Raw genomic sequence first — 20539 nt, forward strand, 5'->3', positions numbered from 1 at the left:
AAGCACACACACACTGCTCAAGAGCTTTTCTTTTTCTCCCACTGTAGAATTTAATCTTTGTGCTTGGCAAATACTTCCTGGGTTGCAATCTTCCAATCCAAAAACTATACACAAGCAGAGTGTTTTAACTGCAAAAAGAGAATTGTGTAGACCCTCTGTGAAGCCCGCTAGGATCTTGTTATTGCAATTAATTTTACATGTTAAGTCCCTAGATGCTACAGTGATGGACAGTGGTATAAGTGCCCTAACAGAAATTAGACAGGCAACAAGATGCTTTCTGATGTACTGTGCTTACCCCCCTCACTCTAACATCCTGTTGAATTCAGCTGAGGTGGACCTGATGTTCCTCCCATCCCATCACTAGACAGGCTTTGTTTCCAGGCTAACCAACAGCTCAGGAAACTGCTGACTGGTTTACTGACTGTGGGCTCCTCTGCATTTCAGGTGTCACCTGTTCCCCAAATGCAAATAGCAGCACATGGATAGCTGCCAACTATGGCTACTTCAGTGCCCACGCCACTCTGCATGAGTTCTCTTCACTCAATCCAAATTTCAATGGGGTAGGTCACATACTGAAGCTTACTGTATCTAAGCATTGTCGGTTCCTCACTACATAAACATAGCTGATCTGTAACTTCTTGCCACAGCACTGACACTGATCCCTGTTATAAATATACAGGTATTTCTGTGTTCCTTTTCAGATGTCAGCTCTGGAAAAGCTGTCACCAGCTCAGCTGGCACAACTAACACTGGAAACAGGGGCTCTGGCTGATGAAACAAGCGTGATCACCATCATGGACAACCTACGCACACCATCAGATCTTGCTAAGGTCTTTGCCACGCTGAACGACATGGCATCGGTAACTTCCCTTATTGCCCTCCAAAGCTTCTCCACCCGAACACTGCAGCTACTTGAATGAATGCCTGCTGATGTCTGGCCCCAGCCCTGACCGTAGAAAAGAAGGGCTCATCCTACAGCCTCACTCAGTCATCAGAGGGAAACCTGCCTGAGACAAGGCTGCAGGTCAAATCCTTGGATAGCTGTTCCTTAAAGGCCTGGGGTTGTAGCAATCTTCTGGTTTTCTGCCCAGATACCAAGCTATTCTTCCTCCAAGGGTCTATACTGAGCCACAGCAGGATGTGTTGGGAAGTATCAATATAACTGAGTATAGCTCAGGAAAAACAGACCTACAACAAGCACTATGCACTCTTTCCAAGGGTTCCCTGCTTGGATCCTTCACTTGATGCTACCAACCCAGTCACCTTTACAGTGACTTCCCATGCATGAAGGGAGAGATATGAAATAATCCTGAACAATATCTTAAATTGGGGAAAGGTCAGCATGATAAATTACACGTCAACTATATTGAAAAGATGTTGTGTGATTGCAGGCGGAGCTTCAGAACAGCGATCTTGCCCATGTCCTGCTAAGCAGTGCCTTGCATAAAATAGGTCCTAGTTTTCCCAAGATGAAAGCTGACGGCTTTGCTGACTGGTTTCAAGATACTCTACAAAACGTGTTGCATGCAGTGAATGAGATGATTGTTGCAGAGATACCTGTCAATATTTCATGTGACTCCTATCAGCAAATGTGAGTCTTCTGTTCCATACACATTTATCTTAACTGAGCGTTTCTATTTACTTACGCTGTATATGACTTTCTGGCAATACATTCACATATTCCTAAAGCAGAGTGTAATGCTCCTGCTGAAAAGCAGATGTAACCACAGTAAAACACTCAGCGTTTTCAGGCTTGCATGCAAAATACACTGAAACTCAAAAGTTTTTAATTAGAGCAGCCTTAGCAATTCTGTGACCTTTATCTTAAGCAATTGCTCCAAGTAGAGAGCATACTTTTTTAAAAATAAAAATGGCCTCATCCCATAGGTAGGCTATGTTCAGTCTGATCTGAAGATACTTTGCAGTTACTTCTTAAGAACCTCTCTGATAAGGTCTTGCAATAATGAATAACGATCAAAGCTGTTGAAATTTTTTCCGATGGAAAAGTTTTTGTTATTGGAAAATTCTGATTTGATTAAATTAAAATACTTCCCATGACCATGTTGGCGTTCCCTTCTGCAGGTTAAAGGGTTTCAACAAAATCTATCCTGGCATCCCCACAGAAAACATTCCCCATGTTTTTGGATTCTGCAAAACCTTCTTGACATCAAAAGTGAAATCAGGTAATGGCATCAAAAGTCTTAATTTGGGAATGTCCTTTGAAAGCCTTCCAGCACACTCTCAGCTTGAGAAGCAGCAGAAATTCCTGTACTAATGTCTGAAATGCTCTTAATGACAAGAAAGGGAAAGGAAACATATATTACATTGTGGCTTCAACACTATGACCTTTTCCTCTTACTGACGGGATTCTCACAATTCCCCTTGTATTTTGGATGGCTCGCTAGTATGTTTAACCATAGCCAGCCACAACGTTAGGGTGCCCCACACTGTTAAAGATAAACAAGCCCAAATTTAGACAACAGCACAAAAATGTTATTACGTAATAATGAAGATTCTGGTCTCTCTCATACCGATGTGAATTGGAAGTATTCTGCTATCTGCAAAGGTTTAATGGGAATTTGCAAGAGCGTCTAGGGTTTCCAGTCAGAACACCAGGGAGGAATATGTAGTCCCCAGCATTCCCAGTGTCATTATTTTTCCAGGTGTTGCATGCGGCAGTGCAACCCAAAGTACTCAGAACTGGCTGGAAGTAAACCTTGGAAATTTTAGCAAATATGCTGAGTATCAGGACTTAGTCACTTGGAACAAACACTTTGAGGGAGTAAGTATTTTTAATTTTTTTTTCACTAGCATTCACTGTGAGAACATGGCAGTGTTCCACCATGAAATACACTACTTTGCCAGCATTTGCAATGCATTTGCAATACCTTTATGCTCCGTGCGGCATGGGAGGGGATGGGGTCATTTTCCTTAAAAAAATACTCCGGCATTAGTGTCCAGTTATCACAAACATTTTCACTGCTTTTCACTGGCTAATGGCACTTGCAGAGCTACAGTAATATTCAGATGGGATACCACACATCCTGATGGCAAAAGGACTTTACAAGTCCTGTAGATATTCCAGCTTTGCAGATTTGTCCTGAGTCTTCTTGGAAGCACTAGCATTTACAGATCACTCTCACATGCTTAAAAAGGTTGCCGTCTGCTTTGTGTCCCTTTCCACAGATGGATGTCTTGGACAAGTTATCCCCACCACAACTAGCATCCCTGACGCTTTTATCTGATGCCATTAACGAGGAAGAGGAGATGTGTCAGATCCTTGCAAAACTACAAAACAAACCATCAAAGGAAATTTATCAGTATTTAGACCAGTTCAACAGAGAGGCAGCCCGGGTAAGGGTACTAACACTGCAAGTCCAGCACAAACTCATGCAGTGTAGACTTCAGCTATCCAGAATCTTAAAGACACCCTCAAAGATGGTTTCTGAGCTTTTGCTTCCAAGTATGAACAACTGCAACAAAGCGTATCACGTACAACCTTTCATCATGGCTGTTTGGCCCAAAGTCTTCAAAGGCCAGTGCTTAATGGCTGGATGATACTCAAATGCATGCTCATGGCAGAACTACTGAACCTCATGATCTGCGGCCCTGTGGAGGAAGCTGATCCTCACAGCCACTTCTCCCGAGACATGCATCTGCCTGTGCTTGAGTGGTCGCAAGAGGCCAGCGTGCAGACAGTGCTGTCAGTGAGCCCTGGAGTGGCAGTGTCCCTGCACCATTCAGGGACACCTGCTGAGACTCTGATAGCTACCCCTTGGTGTTGGCTGCCTATATGGCAGGTTCACAGGACATCCCTAAGATGTATCTTCCCTTTGCTGGGACTTGCTTAGAGTAATTTTCTACAATGCTACTCCCTGTGGCTTTACACTGGGATCTCTTTTTAATCCTGCCATCTCACTGATGCTCATTACTCCTCTCTTTCAGCTGGCAATAACCACTATTAAGAATAACAATGTGAGGAAAAAGATGCTCAGCCAGTTCACAGGAGACCTTGAGGCAGAATTTCCAGCTTTCAGCCCTGCTGAATGGACTCATTTGCTTGCAAGATTCACTCTGCTACTGCCAAGTGCTGGCAAGGAAGACACCAAACTCTTCCTGTCCCACATTTCTGGTTGTGACAGTTTCAGAGCTCTGTAAGTACACAAGGGAAGCGTCCTCTTTACTGTGTGCAAAATAAAAAAGGGGATTGTCAGGAAAGAGCAAGGAATTGCCAGGGAAGCACTGTGCTAAAGAACATCTGTGCAAGAGAATATCATTTACAGAAATGCTCCATCAGGCAAACAAAATAGCCAGGGTCAGATCTTCCTTCCTTTGAGCAAAACTCTGCAAAAGCAAATAAGAACATTTGCTAATACAGTACAAGGTCAATTATAATTTCTATTAAATAGATTTTACCTGTTTGTAAAATAGTGCAACTAGGAGCAGCAACATGAAAAAATATCAGGAAGAGATGAGAGGAAATATCCTGTCTAATGAAACAGATTAAGCCGAGAAATAAACTCCAAAGGGCAGCACTGGAAGGAAACCGCACAGACAGTCACGTCTGGGCCATGCAGCGCCGGGAAGAACATGCTGCCAAAAACAGTCCTGTTCTAACCCAGGAAAGATGGAGGAAAACAAACAGCAGGGTTGGGCCCATAATACACATTTCCAATCTGGTCCTGAATTTCCCTTTTCTGGCACAACTTTATTCTCATCCAGTGGCATGGCACAGCTCTGCTTCTTGCATCTGTATGGGCCTTCTGTATCTATAGCAAATGGTTCAGATCTAGCAGTTTATATTGGCTATTCAGGAAACACTCTGAAATGAATCTGGCAATGCAGGGAGTGAGGCTAATTACCCATTTCATGAGCTGTTCGGGGGGGTTAACGGATTCACGAAGCACACAAGGAGATCACTAGGGGAGGCTGTACTATTACAGTCTCTCAAGACTTCTGACAGCAGCCTAGACAAACATCTGCACAGAGCTAATCCTGCCCTGGGTCAGAGATCTCTCAAACACCCTTGGCAGTCCAGTCTTTCACATACAGATCACATTAAGCAATGTAAGACATTAAGTGATGTGCCATTTCATAACAAGTAAGCTTTCCTTTCTTCTTCCTTTCTTTCATTTCGTGAAACTCTGTTCATGCTGGAGTAACACCTCTCCCATCTATAGCATCATGGCACTAGCTGGAAAGCAGTAATTACATCTTTCTCATATGATTTCCCTCCACAGTGTGTCCTCCTTGAGCCAGGCATACATGTCCCTGTTGCCCATGAATCAGCAAGGCATCTGTAGCACTTTGCTGACCTTCCTTGAAAGCCAACACACCACGACAGGTAACATGAGCCAAAATCTAAAATGGGTTATCAGCATTCCCATGCATTCTGGAAGACCACGCGGGAAAGCGAGTGACGCTCACTTGTTCTCCTGTGCTGCAGGTTCTGCATGTGCTTTTGGACAGGAAACAAGTCTGGACTGGCTGCAAAAGAACCTGGGGGCCTTCGCAGCCAACGCTTCTTATGAAGATTTCACCAGATTAATGACAGATTTCAGTGGGGTTAGTTTGTTTTCTGACTCAGACCCGAGAGCTTTGCCTTGCTCAGGTCCTGCATCTTGCTCTGCTACAGCTCCTTGCATGCGCAAGGCTGAGCACACTCCCAGATGATCTAATTCAGTAAATAGACACTGCTCCAGCCATAGCAGAAGTCTTCTTCCCAATGCAGGGAATCCAGCCAACTCTATGGCTTAGGTCTCCCCCTGTTAGCAGTATTTTACTTCTCTCTGATCATGTCCCATTGGTTTTGCAGTTCAGTGTAAGGGACAATCTCACGACTACCCAGCTTGCCCATGTATTTTTTGACCCTGGAGTCCTGGATGATACCAGCATGGTTGAAACCCTCCTCGTCTCCCTGGAGAGCAGGCCAGCTCTGGACATCTCTGCCTTTGTTGCTGAGTTTGTGGCCACTGCTTCTCAGGTGAGATACCAACCCTTGCATGGGGATGTTTTAGTACACAGTGACCTGCAAGAACAGTGTCTTGCAGAAACAACTGGGCTTCAGCCTGTATGGATCTAGAGAATATCTTCCCTGAGCTGGTTCCCCTGTCAAATGCTTTATTACACCCAGACCCACACACTTGCTACAGCAAGAGCTGGGAAACAGCTTCTGGTCACAGCTGATTTGTGTTCTTACTTGCTTTGTTTTGCAGCACGGCTTACCATCCCTGGCAAATGTGCAAGTCCGAGATGCCATGTTCAGTGCAATCTTTCACAAACTCCAAGGCCAGTTCCCTACCTTTAGTGCCTCCCAGTACAAGGACTGGTTCCAGAACAAGCTCGGCTTGTGGCTGGGCAGCATAAATGCCTCTGCCCTTGCAGCTATCCCAAAAAACATACCTTGTAGGATATATCAAATTATGTGAGTACTCCATTGCCTGCATTCGCTTCAACTTTTCTTTTCACTTCAGCTTTTGCACACAGCAAGAGAATTCCCATTGCCCTGCTTGATCCTGTCTGAATACAGAAACAGAAGTATATCGTGGCTCCTAAAATCCCAGGCTCACCCTTCCTTCCTGTTTTCAATCCCAACAGCTTAAATCTCTCACAGCTCCAGTTTCTGACCAGTGCTGTGTCATCTCTATCCAACTATGTATTTGGTATAATGATGCTTCCTTAACAATGCAAATTGATCTAAAGAAAGAAGCTTGGTTACCACTGAGAAAACAGGCCATAGACTGCAGAGTTCTCATGTGTGATCATGTTACAAACTTCTGGTGACTTCAGTCAAGGCTTTACTGCTATAATGAACCTCCTGCTTTCCCTTCTGTCACAGAATGAGCGGCTTCCAAAGCAGCTTTCAACAGATGTCCCCCGCTACCCACCAGGATGTTTACAGCTTTGCAAAGAGCTACCTGTCTGCTAAGGCTTCTCAAGGAGGTATGCTGAAGGTGTCCCACACTCTCTCCTTCCTGTAACTTCCCTGCATCTCTATCAGAAGCAGTCTGATACTCACAAAATTACAGGATGCTGGGCATATACCCATGAAAAAGAAAATCCAGTTGAATTTCGAAGATGTCAACTGCTTTTTGCCCTATAGCTTATCACAGTGAGCAGGGGAACAAAAGCTGTGTTTCTCCTTAAGCCTAGGACAAGCCCTCCTGTTAATCATTGCCCCTCACTGCAGTGGCAGCTCACCAGCTGAGATCTAGACCATCGTTGGTACCTCTCTGGCTGCCATTACCACAATATCTGAGAATCTCCCAAATTTAACATTCTGATCCCTATGCCTTTGCCAAAGGTATGGGAATGCTATTTCCTTACCAGGTATGCTTACATGTCTAAAGGTACACATTGGGCATTAATCAATTCAGCGCTGCCAATATCACCGGGGGATTTAGGCACCTAGGCATTTCAGGCAACTCCTGTATCAGCACAGTCATACTATTCCCACAGGGGAATCAGGGGACTGAACTGATGGTTATATTACCCTTAAATTATGCTTTGTTTAAAAGGTGGCTCGTGCGTTGAGAACACCAGGGGAAGCTTGGGTTGGCTACAAACAAATCTGGGCTCCTTCAGCTCCTTGGCTACATACAGAGACCTGACTGACATGAATGTAGATTTCAGCATTGTAAGTAACTCTGCAAGACAGAGCCTAGTGCAAGGCCCAAATCCTGCCTGACAACCTTTCACAGCTAGCCAAATACTTGCTGCCATAAGGCAAGGACAGTAATTTTAACATTTGATTTCACAGGTTGACGCTGTGGCAGGACTCAGCCCAGAGCAACTGGCAGCTTACACACTGGCTAGCGATGTCCTGCGTGACACGGACAAAGCAGGCAAGGTCTTCAGCTCTCTGAGCTCTCGCACCATTGGGGATTTCATGGATGCATTCAATGCAGCTGCAAAGCAGGTAGCAACTTCACCTCCTGTTCAAGAGGCTGGAATAAAACAGTTTACACGAAGTGCACGCTGATGTGGGGGCTGAGGTTCCAGTGTAGGAAGAGGCCACAACTCTTAATTAGCCTGGGTCCCATGCTGGGAGGGATACAGATTGTCTGCAATACTGCCACTCTTTAACCCAGTATGAATGTCAGTGTTGTCACGAAGACTAACAAGTCTCAGGGAAAGAATGAAGGAGTCCTTATGTAGGCATTGTGTTATGGTCTCCTTGATCAAACAGCAAGAGCCCTGTATCCTTCACTAACTATAGCCATGAGGATCCTCAGAGGATCCCGCAGACACCTGTACCCATAGGCCACATGCTGGAGGCCAGCAGGATGCACAGGCAGTTTGTCTACATGCACCCTTAACTGCCTAGGAGGAGGCAAGTCCTGGACGCGCAGTCACTGCAGCCCCACATGCAAGCGACCAGACAAACCACCAGAACTGCACACACAGCAGCAATCTTTGCATTTGCAAAGCAAATTAATTACATCTTCTTGTCTTAAGATGAGTCTCCAGTAGGGTTATCTCAGAACTGTAGCGTACTTCTCAGCCCTTAGTTTGACTCCTTTTTACCAGTCCCACCTTTAATATTAACTGCATCGCACACTTTTAATGATGTCTTTTTCTTTTGGTTGAAGCATAATGTATCTCAGCTTCCTCATGGTGATGTGAGACACTTCATCCTGGGGCAGATCTTCTGTCACTTAAGCACAGTATTTGAGCTCTTCTCTACTGAGGACTACGCTGCCTGGTTTGGGGGAAGGCTTGGCCTCTTCCTGAGCAGCCTCAACGCACAGAATCTTGGCTTCTTACCCAGTGACATGACATGCAACTCTCTTGCAGCCATGTAGGTACCAAGTCCATTATAATTTCAGTGACACTCTTCTTACTTCTCTCTGTGCCTGTAAAAATGGGAGCCCAACCACTAGGTGAGGAGAGCAGCTTCCACTATTCCAAACAATCAACACCAAATCCGAGATTCTCATTTGGTAAATACCATTATGATCTCTGCCTGGCTGCCACTGCAGTTTTGCATTTCACGCCACAAACAGAAGACCCTAAGCAGAGACTCTGCTTCACTCCCATACATCTGCAAATCCATATAAAACCAACCAAAGAGCCTAATCTCCAGAGGAAGTTTTGGTCACACTCTGATTGAAGTATCTGTTCCCTTATATCAAAGGAGTGGAAACATTCCCTGAATGCAGCCCTAACACCTCTCCGCCCACTGGCAGAGAGCTCTGTGGGTTCTGTCCCAGTGGCTGTGGATTACTTGGTTGCGGCTGGCTTACCCTGACTATCCATGTCCTGCAGAGTGAAGATCCTGAACGAACACAAAGCCCAGGTGCCCTACGAGAACCCAGAGCACATCTACTCCTTCATAAAGAGAGTTCTTCACTTCCAGCTGCAGAACTCAGGTAACAAATATCTGGGCCTGCTCGTCTCCAGGCATTCAGTAACACAGGAGGGTGGAAAGATTCGGCCACCTTGTAAAACGTCCTTGATTTCAGGTGACATGCAGGCCTGTTCTTTCTGCGGGAAAGAGTCATTTTATCATTTTAGCAATCTGACAGTGAAGTGCCTAACCAATGCTAGGCCTTTAGGGTCCCCTGAAGTCAGTAGACAGAGAAGCATCTCTACCTTTGGATAAGCTGCTTCCCTGGAGGACAAATGAGCTGAATCTCCTGCTAATACCTAATGGAGTCCTCCCTCACTCCTCAGCCTGCTGCTTAGCCCTTCAGCTCACAGTGGTCAGAAAAAGGTACCATTCTCCTCTTTGGAGGACTGAAATCTTTCTCAAACAGCACAGAGAGCTGAAGTGAAAAAGCAGAAGCTGTATCAAGAATGAGACTAGAACATGCTGACATTGCAAAAATCTGGCAACCCCAGTATGCTCAAAGGCTAAATGATTCCCCCATCTCCTGTCTGGTAGCGTTTGGATCCCACAGGGAGCTTGTAACATGAACTATAATATATATTTCACTGCCAATGGGGACTCACAGTATTACACGCCTCAGCGGTCCAGTGAAAGAAATGATGTATCTTCTGAGCTTTGCTTTTCCTTTTGTAGGCTCTGCCTGCACACAGGGCACTGCAGCAGACAGAGAATGGCTGCTACGGTATTTTGGTTTATTCACTGCTTTTGGATCATACTCAGATTTTGCAACGCTGAAGAGCAACTTCCGTGGGGTAAGGGCTAGATACAAAATATCTGGCATTCTATTCTTAGCCATGAAACAAGCTCACAGGAACAGAGTTCAACTGCGTTAGTCCGTTATTTGTGTTGCTCATTTTCTCCTATGTGCTTCCATTTTTTTCTCATTAAGTTTCTTCTTGTTAAGTTTTAATGCTAAAATAGTGTCAAAAGCACTGCCTCTAGGAGATTACCATCTTATCAGAAGAATATAAATTCCGTAGGAAGACAAGGATTTCAATGACAAGCTCCAAACAGCAGTGGCTGATAAGAGGAAGAGCAGATATTCAGTGACACATGGTCTGCTGAGAACATTCTCACAAATCACCTGCCTAGCAGCAGAGAACAGCTATTATTAAATTTAATCCCAGTAAACACTCTGCACTGCTTGTTGTCTGAAACCCTGTCCAGAGAGAAGTTAATGTTCCATATGTGTCAAATCTCAGGTGGGCTGAGAGAGATGAGCAGGGGGAGAATGCTGTGGCTTCATCTCCAGGCCTCACTTTATGCTCCGTCTTCTTCAGCATGACTCCCTAGACCTTTTGTCAGCTGAGGCACTGGCCCAGCTGACCGTTCAGAGCAAGACCATCTACAGCCCCTCAGCCATCCAGGTAGTCCTGGACATAATTGGGAACAAGGAGGAGCCTCTCCGGTACCTCAGTGCCTTCCTAGAGGACTTCAACACTTTTGTCCTGAAGGTAAGTAACCCAAGTGCCTGTGATAATCAAGTCCTGGGGAGCAGAACAGGTCACAGGTGAACTTTCAGACTTCCAACCCTGGGACTCTCATGGCCAGATATAAAGTAAATCTGGAAGATGAGCCAGAAAGGAGTTCATCCTGCTCCAGTATGATCTTGATTTCAGTCCAGCCCTTACTCTGGCTTAACCTCTGTGCATAGACCAGTGTAAAAAGTTCCTCCCCAGAGGAGGCTTGGGAAGCACATCCACCACTCCAACCTAGAGCCAGGATGTAAACAGCAAGGGCTTTTCTACTGCTGATCTGTGGTAGTCTAATGACTTATGAAAAGTTCTGGACCAACCTACTAAAATTGTTAACATCCATTACAACATTTGTGTACGAGTGAGTGAGAGAGAGACACTGCTCTTGCCCTGCTCCTGCTGGGCTGAGGCTGTTTGTACAAGTTAACAATAAGCCAAGCTGAGAAGCCTGAGCATGCCCCAGCCTCGCTTTATACACAGTGTGACCACTCTGCTGACTGCCATAACAAAAGCAGTGGCTGTGGGAGTGTAAGGGAAAGGAAATTCAAGCACCTGGCTTGCTTTGCTGTCCAACTCTGCTGACAAAAGAAAACCTGAATTGCCAAGGTCAACTCCCCAACAAGGACACAGTCAGGTCGTATTTCCAACTTTTATTGTTAAACAGGAGGAAGGAAGGGGAGGAGAGCAGCAAAGATGAGAAATTGTGGTTATTTTGCCAATTTTTCCTTCACCACTTTTTCTGCTTAGCTTCAATATTCAAGGCTTTGTAACAGCTCTGCTCATCACCTCCTTTAATTTCTTCCTCCTTCCTCAGAGCTCTGATTTCCTAGGAAGCACTAAAGTTCGAGAAACGATGCTAATGATGTCAGCTGAGATCATCTTCCCACAAATTACTGACATGTCCCTGGAAGACACAGCTACATGGCTGCACAGACTGCGCATTCTGCTCCCCCATGTGAACGCGACAGTGCTGGAGCTGCTGCCCCTCAGCATGCCGTGCCCATACTATCAAGCTTTGTAAGTGCCTGCCTGCAGGGCCGCAGCTGCTTTAGCTTTGTGTTGCTACAAGGGCAGTCACTCTTGCATCACTAGTTATCGATCAGACAAGAGCTGCTTCTTACCTTCATGTTTATCATTGGGTATAACCAAAATCAGTCAATGATTCTGCTCTAAAGGGGGTGTTTTCTTGTAGATGGATACCAAATATTAATCCTTATTCTCAAGCACACCATAAATCATATGGCTCAACAGAAAACAAAACTGATTACCCACATGCTATAGGCCAACTACTAGCATCTGCCACCTTTGGTTTGTCAACATTAAGAAGTCCTCCTCACCCCATTACACTCATCTCTGCTGCTTTACCCACATGGAAATCATCTGTTATATGGTTTGTTCCCCAGCATTGCAGCAATCGATGGAGTCTACCCAGTGTTGTCAGCAAGGAAGAAACACGATGTGTATGAGTTTCAGAAGGCCTATTTGAGAGCCCAGTTCACAGACTCAGGTAAGGTGCCTACACGTAAGTTTCCTGTAAAGCACTAGTATTTGTATGGAGCATCTTTCTTATCGCAAACATTGAAGATTTTTTACACCTAACTATCACACATCTTCCCTACACTGAGATTCAGTCACTTCTGCTGTTCATTACAACCCTGGGAAGTTCACAACAACCCTGTGAAAGAGGAAGGGAAATCACTTCTCCTTTGGAAGCTACAGGGAGTACTGGTGTAAGGAGGTATGATGTTCTAGAGTGAACAGGATATAGGCAGAGAAATAGGATTTCCATTTGGTGTAACCATTTCCCCATTCTGGAACTGAATCAGAGAATAGAAGATCAGACCCTGCACTTGCAATAGCAAGATCAGCCATTCTTCTGTTAGCAGATATTTAATCGTTCACGTGAAAGACGACTAGATGCCTCCTTCAGTACATGTTGTGGTTTTTGACTCTTTGGATCTATTTTGGTTACAGGATCAGCATGCCAGGATGGAATAACTGGGACCAAAGACTGGTTGCAAAAGAATCTGGGAGAGATCTGTTCAATAGCTAAACTAAGTGAACTTCAAACCTTTTACCCAGACATTGCTGGAGTAAGTTTTACTAGTCTATGCACTGAACAACAGTAAAATTGGCACCAGCTTCCAAGCAAAACAGATAGCTTCCTGGGCTTTGCATTTCCAATAATCGGTAATGGCAAGATGCAGGTGATTCCTCACACAGTGGCTGCATCTCTTAAAGCAGGGATCAGCTTGGGTTTATATGGGACAGATTACTACATATGACCCATGTGCAGCATCAGGGGTTGAAATACACATTCCAGTTGCTTGCCTCTCTCTTCACAGCCTCTCTTTGATGAAAGATGTTAATTGGTATCATTGATTATCAGAACCAATGCTAAGAGCCTGGCATATATCGGACATATAGAGGCATATTCCACTATGAGGGGTGAGGGTAACTTCTTTTAAATCATCTTTAAAATCAAACTGGCTTAAAGGTCACAGTAAAATTGCTCATGTGGGTATTGCCTTTCCTAATTTGTCCAGACAATGACTCTTCAAATTACGCTTTGTCTTCAAAAATACTAGAAGTTATTTGCTCAGGTCTACTAAAATACCAGATACATTCTAGTATCCCAAGTTTAGTCTAATCAGTAGCAATGGGTTGCACATCCTGAGGACACAGTCAATTAATCTTTCAAGCTGCCTGCATTATGATAGCAAGCTGTAACTACAACAATGTAAATGATGCATTAAGAAAAGATGTGACAAAGGGCAACAGCAGAAAAACCAACAGGAATTGAATCCTGCTAGACCAATATTTGATTGGGATGTATGTATCTAAATGTTATTATAATATTGGTTTCACAGCAAAGACAGAAATTGCATTAATGAAATAATTCAAGTACAACTTGAAAAATCCAACAATTTTGCTTTCATGTGAAAAACAAAGATTTTCCCTTCATATGATGTTCTAAAAAAAAATCCTGCACAGCTGGAAAACATGCCTTAGACAATGTTTTAACTTCATACACTCTGTAAGCCAGTGCTAGTATTTATTAAAATGCTGATTTTGTTTAAAGAATGTGTGACACCACCTACCCAATCATCAATAAAAGTAATGTTGAACAACCCACTTGGTATGTTTCATATTGTTTCAGACAATCTTATTGATGGTACTTAAACTAAACCGATAAAGTAGGTAGTGGCACAAATATACTGGTTGCTACTGGTTGAACTAAACAAAAAAGTCTGTAATCCCAAAACACGAACCAGTTTGCTAACTCCTTACAGAGATATTGAAAGCACACCCCATTACCATATACCAGGCAGACACACGGCACTTTTGTAAGGGGGTTATACTGATAAAGAAAACTTTCCATTCTAACACTTAGATTAAACCTTAAGCACCAACATTATCAAAATTCACAACAATTCCCCTATTTACTTGAAGTCAAAAGATAAGCATACTGTTCTATACCAAACATCTTAGCCTACCACATCCACAGCATCTGAGCAACTTCCAGTAGGACCCTGAACAATACAACTTGTCTGTGTTGATGTTTGCCATCTGCACCACAGCAGCTCAATCCAATATCCCCGTTCATTCTGCAGCTGAAGCTCTAGAAGGAGAAACCCTGATGTGCGTGTCTTGCAGGCATTCACTCTGCTTAGTGAGTTCCCTGCGAAATGCTGCCACATTAAAAATCCTTCATTTTTATCACAGAAAAGGACCTCTCTCTGTCTGTGAACATACACTATAGCAAACAAGAAACCTCCTTCAAAGCCATGGTGAGAGGCTTCTGGTCTATGAATGATACCTCAAAAAGGCTTGCAAACTGGAGACTCTACCATTGCTTTGATGTCATTTCCTATTCTCTTACAATCTACCTCGTTCTGTGAGGAACGATGCTGTATCAGAACGCATAATCTGAAACCCATCTGGCTTTGGGGAAAGCCTTGATTCATCTAACCTCCTCAGCATGGAACTCTCTGTAACTTTTTAGCAATGACTGCTTTGCTCTCAAATACAGTGCTGAAAGTCTTTAGGTGTGAATTTTTCCGAGCAGCTAGAAAAAAGCACCTCTCCCCCCTCAGCAAAACAAACAGTTTTATATGAGAAGGAAAACACAGTAATGTTAGTTCAATACCACTTTTACAGAATCACATTTCAGTACAAGGTTGCCTTTTAACTGGGTAGACAACTGCACACAAACACATTAAGTCTGGCAATGTCCCACATCTTTACCTTGCTAAAGACGATACTGCATTTACACCAGCATTACACAGCTCAGCTTCCTGTGCTTTTTATTTAAATTCCCACAGAGCAGAGAACGCTGCCTGGGGTAACACAAGGGGTCAAAATCCCTGGAACAAAAACCTACCACCTAGTATGCAGGTGGAGAGAGATACAGACTAAGCATACGTTCAATTTTACACACAACTGAACTAAGCACTAATTACAAGCCAGCTTTACACAACGCCCTTTAACCTGGTAATTATTATTTGGCAGCTTCCTTTAGGGCCTTAAAGACTGGGGAGGGTAATGTCCTATGAACAGTCTCAACCTGCCAAAGGGATTAGTGTGGAAAAGGTGGTAATAAAAAAAACAGTCAAGACGGAGCAGGGAAAGGTGGGAGGAAAAAGGAAATGGAAGTGATGAGGTGGAAGAGAAAGGGCTATTGCAGATGGATGCTGCACACAGGAGACAGTGGAAGCTGAAGATCCAAAAGAATATTCCTTGGCAGATCTGAAATCAACAAATGTTAACTAACTACAGGTTTTCAGGCAGTTTTATCAGATTCTCCTAAAAGCTTAAAATGTACAGATTATATTTAAACTAACTTACTAACTAAACACTTCACAAGCAAGGAACTGCTGCTGATATGTAACTGCCCATTTCCAGGGGGATACCTGACATTCTCCCCTGGAAGGATCTTTACACAAAACTGAAGGGTTTTTCACCCTCATCCTCCAACAGATGTGGCACCAGGCTATTCCCACCTCACTTTTTCATAAGGAAATCCAGATATGCCCCAGCATAGCCTAATTTTTGTCTCCTCCATAAAGAGCACTGCCCACAAACATCTGCAGTACCACAAAGACATTCTCTCTCCCTGCCTGTCTGGTGGAGGACTTTGCTTTAGACATACCAACATGGCCCTTGGACAACTCTTTTGCATGTGTTTCTTCTTAGTTTAAAATTCCTGATCTCAGTACCCCAGAAGACATGGCACAGTTGACTGTTAACTCAACACTGACCAGCCTGGAAGCCACACTCTCAATCATGGCAATACTTGAGTGCGGATCCTATAACACAGTCGACAGATACATGAGCCAGTTTAACGCGTGTGCTCGCCAGGTCAGTCCTAACGGATCCCAGGTATTCTCTGACTCCCATGTCACTGCACTGGGAGAAGGCCTATGCCACGATTAACTGCCTTCACTGCACAGCTCACATTGCTCTCTGAATGTAATGGCAGCTGTCTACATGTAACAGAGCTGAAAGGCAGAGAGGAGCCGTGGTAAATACTAGACAACTTTATAAGGAGAGATCTCAGCAAGGGACAAGCTAGTGATCAAGAAAATAGACTTAAACCCTGGATAGGGACAGGCAACTAAAATATTTAATTTTGTTATGATAATGCTGCAGATGTTTCCTTAATAGCCTCTTCTGATTTAAATGCTTATCCAGAACCTCAAGCCATATTGATGATTTTGCTCTTCTTTATACCATAGGTAAATCTGACCTCATTACCCAGCAAGCTGGTTAGAGACGTGATACTGAAAACAGTACTACTAAAGCTAAGACCTGAACTCCAAAACTTCTCCAGTGAAAGCTGGGCAACCTGGTTCCAGCAGCAGCTGCCCTTATTGCTGCCTAGTATGAACAAAACCTATCTGGGATGGCTGGGGACCAACGTCTCTTGTGATTCCTATCAAGCAATGTAAGTTTACCATGACTCTTAGGATTATGACAGTTAAAAGCTAGTGTTTCAGCTGAGACCTCCACATTTTGGATTTCTAAGACAGAAGAACTGAGCTCTGGATCCGTTACTGTTCTGTTTATGAGCCGAAACCAAACACAGAACCACTAGGCTCAAATTGCATAGAGATCTTCCAGGCTGCTTAATTTGCTTGTCACTGTTGGAAAGCTGTGAGCAAATCCCATATATTCTAAAACATTTTTCTGTTCATATAAATGGAAATATTCATGAGCCTCTTCTGTGAAGTCCAATTAAGAGATGGGACAGCCTCAGGCACCACCCAGGCCACACAGAAGGTTAGAAACAATGGGTCAACTTCCTTAAAAATCCAAACAAATGCAGGTCCTTTCTGAAAATGTCCTCTTTTATTTCCCAGAATCAAAGGATTCAACATCACTTACGAGTCCCTTTCACCTTCCAACAAAATCGACATATATAACAGCTACATTAAAACCTACCTGAGCCAACAATCACATTCAACAGGTAAAAGCACCAAAGAATAATTCTGAAGCCCAAAGGACAGAGAGTGATCACAGAGTTTGTTTCCAGGCTACAAAATATCAGTCATGGGTTCCTACCTTCACTCAGCTGTCCATGTGGCTGGAGTTGACTTCACTGAGCAGGAATAGAGCAGGTCCAGACTTCATTAAAGTCTCCTTGGAGCTGGTCCTGTCTGTGGGTCCCACTTGCACTGCGTGGGAATATTTCCCAGAGTCAGAATTGGCTCCAATATAGTCTAATTCAAGAAATAATCTAAAACAGTCAACACCCACAGGAATGGTGTCCTACTTCTGTGCCTTTCATTAGTATCATCATGGCTGCCCTGAAAGGACATAGGTTGTCTTAGTTTGTGACACTGCCTTGTCAATAAACCTGTAGTTTTTTTCCTCTTTCTAGGGATTGCCTGCGACATCCAAAGAGGAATGAGAAACTGGATTGACATAAATCTTGGGAAATTCATAGAACAATCCTCCACACAAGATCTTGTTCGCTTCAATGCCAAATTTAAGGTATTGAGCTGAAAGTCTGTACAGAGCAATCAGCAATGCCATAGCTCATTCTTTGTAACAACGTATTGTACTGGGCTTCAGAGGAATTAAAATTTCCTACACAAAGGCCAAATTACAGCCCAAGAGGTCATCAAATTTGCCTCCAACTACCCCATCATGGTCACTAATACATTCATAGGCCTTAATCCAGAAAAAGTGAACATAACACAGTAAAATTGAGCACTGCTGCTAGGTCTGCCTCAGAGACACCACCATCTGTGTATAGAGCAGGGCCAGGTTCTTGCACAATCCCACCTGCACTTTGCCTGGGAACAGCTAACACGACCCAAGCATTGCTATACAGCTTAGAAGTCTCTATTATGTAACTACTGAATGAGCAACTCCCCATAATTTTGTATGAATGTACCTAATTCTTGTATTATTATTTTTCCCATGTAGGAACTAAGTGCTCAGAGCCTGAAAGATTTGCTGGGACCTAATTTTTGTTTTCACCTTGAAGCAGGATATTCACAACAGCCATCAGCAGGTGAGTGAAGAGGACTTAGGAGTTACCATCAAATTTTCCCTAGTACTGACACCCTTATATTTGTTTAGAATGCAAACAAATTCCAAAAGGCTTATATCTGCATAGCAAAAGTATACAAAAAGGTTATTCCTTGTCTGCCCGACAGCAGATTCTCTCCCACTGTATAGAAAATAATAGCTCATCACACGAAAGAAAGGATGTGCCAGATTTTGCAGTGGGATCTCCTGGAATACGCTCTGCTGTACGCTCAGTATCACTGCATGGAATACCGCATATAGGGTCAATTGGAAAGTCACAGTGGGTCACACTTAGTTCGCTGTGAAGGAGCGGCAGGACTGTTGCACACAGCATGTTCCCCAGTGCTTTGCACAACCTAATTGTAACTGACTTTGCAGATGACTTTCACTCCTTCCCTTGGGAGTCTACTCCACTAGTAAAACATTTCCAAATGGGCTTATGGGAAAGCTATCAGGGGGCAGAATGGTTATTCCAGACCCTTGAACAGATCATTGTCTCTGTGGACAATCTCTCTGGATTCAGAACTGATTAGGTGCCTTAATATTTATTTCAGCACCTCCTGTAACCGGAAGAGCAACAACATATATGAAAACCCACACGTTTCAGATTTTTTACTGTGTTCTCCCCCTCTGGCTACTAAAAACTGTTTCATAAGATTATATCCTACCCTTAAATGATAAGGCATTCAAGCACAGAGAAAGCTACACAACACTTCAATCAACAAGGGCATTTATTTTCTTCAGAGCTCATCGCTTCTTAACAATCACGTAGAGGTGCAATTTCAGGATGTTAGTCAGATAGAAATCTGCAGGGTCTGATGCATTTGTTGGTGAAGTATGCTGTTTGGAGCCCCATCTTCACACCTTAACCAGAGCTTTTGAAGCTTCAAGAATACCCAACAGTGCTTTCAGGATCAGGCCCTAGACACTAACAGTTTGTCATTGCATTCTGCCTACAGCTATGCCTGGAAATGACATGCAGCTCTGCTTATTAGGAGCACACTGCACTTCGCACTTTCCATCTAGGCACCTCAGGGTACCTCTACAAACAGTGCAAAGATATTTTTTTGTTAACTAAAGCTCCTGTTCACGTGTATTAGGTTCCATTCTGTAGGAGCCCAAATTTGCAAGGCTTTCCTTGAAACACCACTGATATAGGGAAATCTCCAAGCAGGGTCTGCAATCAAGAAGATGCAAAGTTCTAAACCAGACAGCACTATGGCCTTACCAGCAACCTTGAAAAATTGTTACACCACTTTCTCCACTGCATCTCATGTACAATAAAATTTTCCTTCAAAAACTAATCACTTGTTTAGTCTGGAGAAGAGGAGGCTGAGGGGAGACCTTATTGCTCTCTACAACTACCTGAAAGGAGGTTGTAGTGAGGTGGGGGTCGGTCTCTTCTCCCTAGTAACAAGCGATAGGATGAGAGGAAATGGCCTCAAGCTGCGCCAGGGGAGGTTTAGGTTGGATATTAGGAAAAACTTCTTCACCAAAAGGGTAGTCAGGCCCTGGAACAGGCTGCCCCGGGAAGTGGTTGAGTCCCCATCCCTGGAGGTATTTAAAAGAAGGGTAGACGTGGTGCTTGAGGACATGGTTTAGTGGTGGACTTGGCAGTGCTAGATTAACGGTTAGACTCGATGATCTTAAGGGTCTTTTCCAACCTTAATGATTCTATGACTTCTCACACTGAGCTTTAAACCTCTAACACACAAAGCATCACACGTTTACATGAACACAGCAAGCTGCTCAGGGAGGATTTACAGCTTCAAATCCCCGTGGCACATAGGAACCTCACCAGCTGCCACCCTGGTGGGAGAGCAGTTCCAAGAAGGGTGACGGGTATTCAGGCCATCCCCACAAGCTCGAGGACTTTGAGAACTTACTCTCTGGAAGAACAAGAAGCCCAGCACAGGCCTCACACTGTTTATAAGGGCAAGGCCCATGATACCTCCCTCTCTATAGCATCTACATCTTACCTCAGCCTAACACACCTTCCACCGTAGCCTATAAATCAACAGGTGTCCTGCAGGCAGCCTGCCTGCGGGGTGCCCTGCCCTTTCAGCACTACAACGGCCCCGCCTCAGCCTCAGCCGCCTCAGCCACCTCGCCCACCGCCATGGCCTCCCGCCGC

The 20539-nt window shown here is 44.1% G+C and overlaps 3 protein-coding genes across 3 annotated transcripts in view; 2 read left to right on the forward strand and 1 right to left on the reverse strand.

Moving 5' to 3' along the window:
• The window catches only part of MSLN (mesothelin), a 78258-nt gene extending 57726 nt beyond the window's left edge, over nucleotides 1–20532 (reverse strand). Inside the window, exons 1-2 of the mRNA XM_087732098.1 lie at nucleotides 20385–20532; nucleotides 17431–17543 (exon numbers count right to left, since the gene is read on the reverse strand). The gene's annotated coding sequence lies outside the window, so the exon portion shown is untranslated. The remainder of the gene's footprint in view (nucleotides 1–17430; nucleotides 17544–20384) is intronic.
• Nucleotides 493–13946, forward strand: LOC148052055 (uncharacterized). The gene is made up of 21 exons (XM_087733340.1): nucleotides 493–560; nucleotides 702–860; nucleotides 1392–1591; nucleotides 2083–2183; nucleotides 2664–2782; nucleotides 3187–3354; nucleotides 3946–4154; nucleotides 5241–5344; nucleotides 5447–5565; nucleotides 5816–5983; nucleotides 6216–6424; nucleotides 6839–6942; nucleotides 7518–7636; nucleotides 7760–7918; nucleotides 8592–8800; nucleotides 9268–9371; nucleotides 10025–10143; nucleotides 10672–10845; nucleotides 11681–11883; nucleotides 12270–12373; nucleotides 12841–13946. Exons 2-21 carry the CDS (start codon nucleotides 702–704, stop codon nucleotides 12993–12995), a joined length of 3006 nt encoding a protein of 1001 aa, XP_087589466.1. The 5' UTR covers nucleotides 493–560; the 3' UTR covers nucleotides 12996–13946.
• Nucleotides 16198–19060, forward strand: LOC148052056 (uncharacterized). Its single transcript, XM_087732104.1, has 6 exons — nucleotides 16198–16227; nucleotides 16605–16813; nucleotides 17229–17335; nucleotides 17750–17862; nucleotides 18301–18388; nucleotides 18960–19060. The coding sequence occupies exons 1-6, from the start codon at nucleotides 16198–16200 to the stop codon at nucleotides 19058–19060; spliced, it is 648 nt and encodes a 215-aa protein (XP_087588230.1).
• Nucleotides 20533–20539: the final 7 nt, after the last annotated feature.

This window comes from Nipponia nippon, unplaced genomic scaffold (assembly GCF_047370975.1).
Source record: "Nipponia nippon isolate SJK-2023a ecotype South Korea unplaced genomic scaffold, ASM4737097v1 scaffold_5, whole genome shotgun sequence".
Taxonomy (NCBI): Eukaryota; Metazoa; Chordata; class Aves; order Pelecaniformes; family Threskiornithidae; genus Nipponia; species Nipponia nippon.